We start from the raw sequence: 3608 nt of genomic DNA, 5'->3' as shown, positions 1-3608 counted from the left end.
CTTTTGAGCCTGATCGTTGCCAGTGTTACCTGACTGGCTCCTGTGCCGGTGGCACGTAAAAAGCACCATTTGAGCATGTTTGATGCCAGTACCACCTGACTGGCCCTCGTGCCGGTGGCATGTAAAAATCACCCACTACACTCTCGAAGTGGTTGGTATTAGGAAGGGCATCCAGCCGTAGAAACTTTGCCAGATCAGATTGGAGCCTGGTGCAGCCTTCTGGCTTGCTAGCCCTCAGTCAAACTGTCTAACCCATGCCAGCATGGAAAGCAGACGTTAAACGACGATAATCATGATGATGATGATGATATAAAAACTTTGAGTGCATATTTATGTCTGTATGGATTTATGTCTGTATGTATATTTATGTATATTTATGTATATGTATATGTATATGTATGTATACATATTTATGTATATTTATGTATATTTATGTATTTATGTATATTTATATTTATGTATATTTATGTATGTATATTTGTCTGTATGTATATTTATGTCTGTATGTATTTATGTCTGTCTGTATTTCTTTTTTTTCCCCAAATAATGACAAATTACAATTTTAGTACAATACTCACTTTTCTCACATTTGCGTCTTTATCTTTTAAGCAATTTACAAATGTCTTGAACAGTGCATCTCTGAAAGTATAAATATCATAATGAGAATTTCAGTTAAGTGGTGATTAAAATTTTAACCCATAGGAAATAGACTACAGCAGGCTATCAAATTATATTGAATTAAGCACATACTTAATATACATTTTTCTAATTGAAATTAAATGGAAAAGGGTATTTTTCAATCAGAAATTTAGTTAGATATTTTGTAAAATTTTCTTTACAAACACACACACACATATATATGAGAGAGAGAAGGATGCATAGTGTGGCATTAGAATGTAATTAATTAAAGATAATGACACAGTAAACACGAACAGGACATATCTGACTGGTTCAATTTATAACATAAATAGGTGTCAGGTATACAGCTTGCTGTATGAGATATAAGGAATCGCATATGTATTTCATATGGAGCTCACTGTAATATGTAAGGGATGATGTCTTTTTATCATACTTTAACCTCTCATCAGCTGACACAAAATAGAGAGAGAGAGAGAGAGAGCAATGTGTACTATATTACAAAAGATATCAAACAAATGCAACCCTACACCCTGCCCTCATCTGAGGGGAGTCTTGTCTTGTGAGGTACTTGGTGACCTCACCAGTGCCATTGCCTTGTGAAAAGCATCCAGTACATCCTGTAAAATAGTTGGTGTTAGTAAGGGCATCCAGCTTCTATCAAACCATCCAACCCATACCAGCATGGAAAAAAGGACATTAAATGATAATGTGGCATCAAGGAACAATCTATTCTTCAGCTGTCGAGTGTGCATCATGGTTTCAGTGCCACCCAACAGTACTGCTCTCTCCAACAGAGTCAAGCAGTATTTAGATAGGTTTCGGCCACATTGGCCCAGGACATAGCTAACTTAATAGCACCACATGAAAAAGACATTTAGTAATTTAAAGAAGTGATTTTTTTTTTTAAATTCTCAAATGCAGGATAATGCTAATAATATAGCCTGAACAGGATAAGCTACCCCTATTTTGCAGAACGTATGATAGCGTAATAAAGCGAGATTTCTATACATTTTAAATTTGCAGAAGAATGTCTGGTGAGGGCAGATTAGCTTAATCGGTCTAGAGCATCGCGAAGGTGTGTGTTCGAGTTTCATAGCTGGTCGCCAACACTTTTTTCTGCAAAATAGGGGTAGTTTATCCTGTTCAGGCTATATTATTAACATTATCCTGCGTTTGAGAATTTTTAAAAAATCACTTCTTTAACTTTCTAAGACATCTCAACACTTCTAAAAGCAAACTTCATTTGTTTGTTTACGTTCACATTTAGTAATGTATTTTTGAATAGTTATTTCTAGGTACCCTTTCCCATTCGATTAAAGAGTTGTTGTTTGCAGCAGTATATTTCCAGGTGTCGGTGGTTTATCTGGAATTTGTTAGAGATATTCATCCAGGAACTTTTTGAAGATTATGAAATCTTTTTCCTCCTTTATATGTTTTGGAATGATGTTAAAAAGAGCAGGTCCAGTTGAGAAGAAGTAGTTCTGTCTTAGTGTTGTGATGTATGGGAATATGCCAGTGCAGCATAACCAGCCCATTTAAGAGTATCCTTCAATCATGGGGCAATAAACTGGGCTTGCAAAGACCTGTTGAGGCAAGTGAAATCGTTGTCATGGCCGATGACAGTACTGCTTGACTGGCACCCGTGCCAGTGGCACGTTCAAAGCACCATTTGAGTGTGATCACTGCCAGTGCCAGCTGACTGGCTCCCGTGCCAGTGGCAGGTAAAAAGCACCATTTGAACATGGTCGATGCCAGTGCCAGCTGACTGGTCTTGTGCCGGTGGGACGTAAAAAGCACCATTTGAGCATGGTTGTTGCCAGTGCCGCCTGACTGACTCCCGTGCCTGTGACACATAAAAAGCACCATTCAAGCATGATTGTTGCCAGTGCCGCCTGACTGGCTCCTGTGCTGGTGGCATGTAAAAAGCACCATCTGAACGTGGCTGATGCCAGTACACCCTGACTGGCCCTCATGCCAGTGGCATGTAAAAAGAACCCACTACACTCTCGGAGTGGTTGGCATTAGGAAGGGCATCCAGCTGTAGAAATTTTGCCAGATCAGATTGGAGCCTGGTGCAGCCTTCTGGCTTGCTAGCCCTCAGTCAAACCGTCTAACCCATGCCAGCATGGAAAGCAGACGTTAAACGACAATGATGGTGAGGATTATGATGAAACCTCCATTATTTATCCCCAACAAAGTCTGACCTGTCAGTTAGTGCCGTAGATCTGAATCCATTTGACTTTTAGATAGAAGGTGTCGTAAACACATCACAGCAATGTCAGTACACTGAAAACTGCCATTAGCAAAGCATTCAACTCTGTCAAATTGGATGAGGCAAACAAGGCATGACCCTGTATTCAAATCAATTATAAGAGTTACCAGTGGACAGGTTGAATAATATCTTTTCTTATGTTATGACAAACACACAAAATTTCAAATCTCTCTCTCTTCTCATTTTCCCTTATTTACAAGGTAAATGAAACAACTCAACACAAACAGTCTTAATTTAGCTGTCCAAACTTTCTGTATGGTGCCATAATTAGAATGAATTATATAATATAGAAGCAGAGCATCTGTTTCATTGCAAAGTTCAAACACTCTCACTCTCTATCTCTCTCTTTCTCTCTCTCTCTCTCACTCTCTCTCTCTCTTCTATAATGACTTCATGATTTCAAAGAAGGTAAAACTGAAACACCTATTTTAATTCCTTGCTGACTGTTTACTAGTAAACTCCCGTTTCAGTAACTTGTGCAAATAGTAAGAATCATCACCATCATCATCATTTAACGTCTGTTGTCCATGCTGGCATGGGTTGGACGGTTTGACCGGACTGGCATGGAGTGGACAGTTTGACCGGGCTGGCATGGATTGGACGGTTTGACCGGGCTGGCATGGGTTGGACGGTTTGACCGGGCTGGCATGGATTGGATGGTTTGACCGGGCTGGCATGGGTTGGACGGTTTGACCGG

The 3608-nt window shown here is 39.6% G+C and overlaps 1 protein-coding gene across 1 annotated transcript in view; it reads right to left on the bottom strand.

Moving 5' to 3' along the window:
* LOC106881984 (serine/threonine-protein kinase 36) overlaps positions 1-3608 on the bottom strand; it is a 168015-nt gene that overhangs the window by 15406 nt on the left and 149001 nt on the right. The window contains exon 30 of the mRNA XM_052974262.1: positions 579-639. Coding sequence (XP_052830222.1) covers positions 579-639 — 61 coding nt within the window. The remainder of the gene's footprint in view (positions 1-578; positions 640-3608) is intronic.

Source organism: Octopus bimaculoides, chromosome 1 (genome assembly GCF_001194135.2).
Source record: "Octopus bimaculoides isolate UCB-OBI-ISO-001 chromosome 1, ASM119413v2, whole genome shotgun sequence".
Classification (NCBI taxonomy): domain Eukaryota; kingdom Metazoa; phylum Mollusca; class Cephalopoda; order Octopoda; family Octopodidae; genus Octopus; species Octopus bimaculoides.
This window is presented reverse-complemented; position numbering and strand designations above follow the sequence as displayed.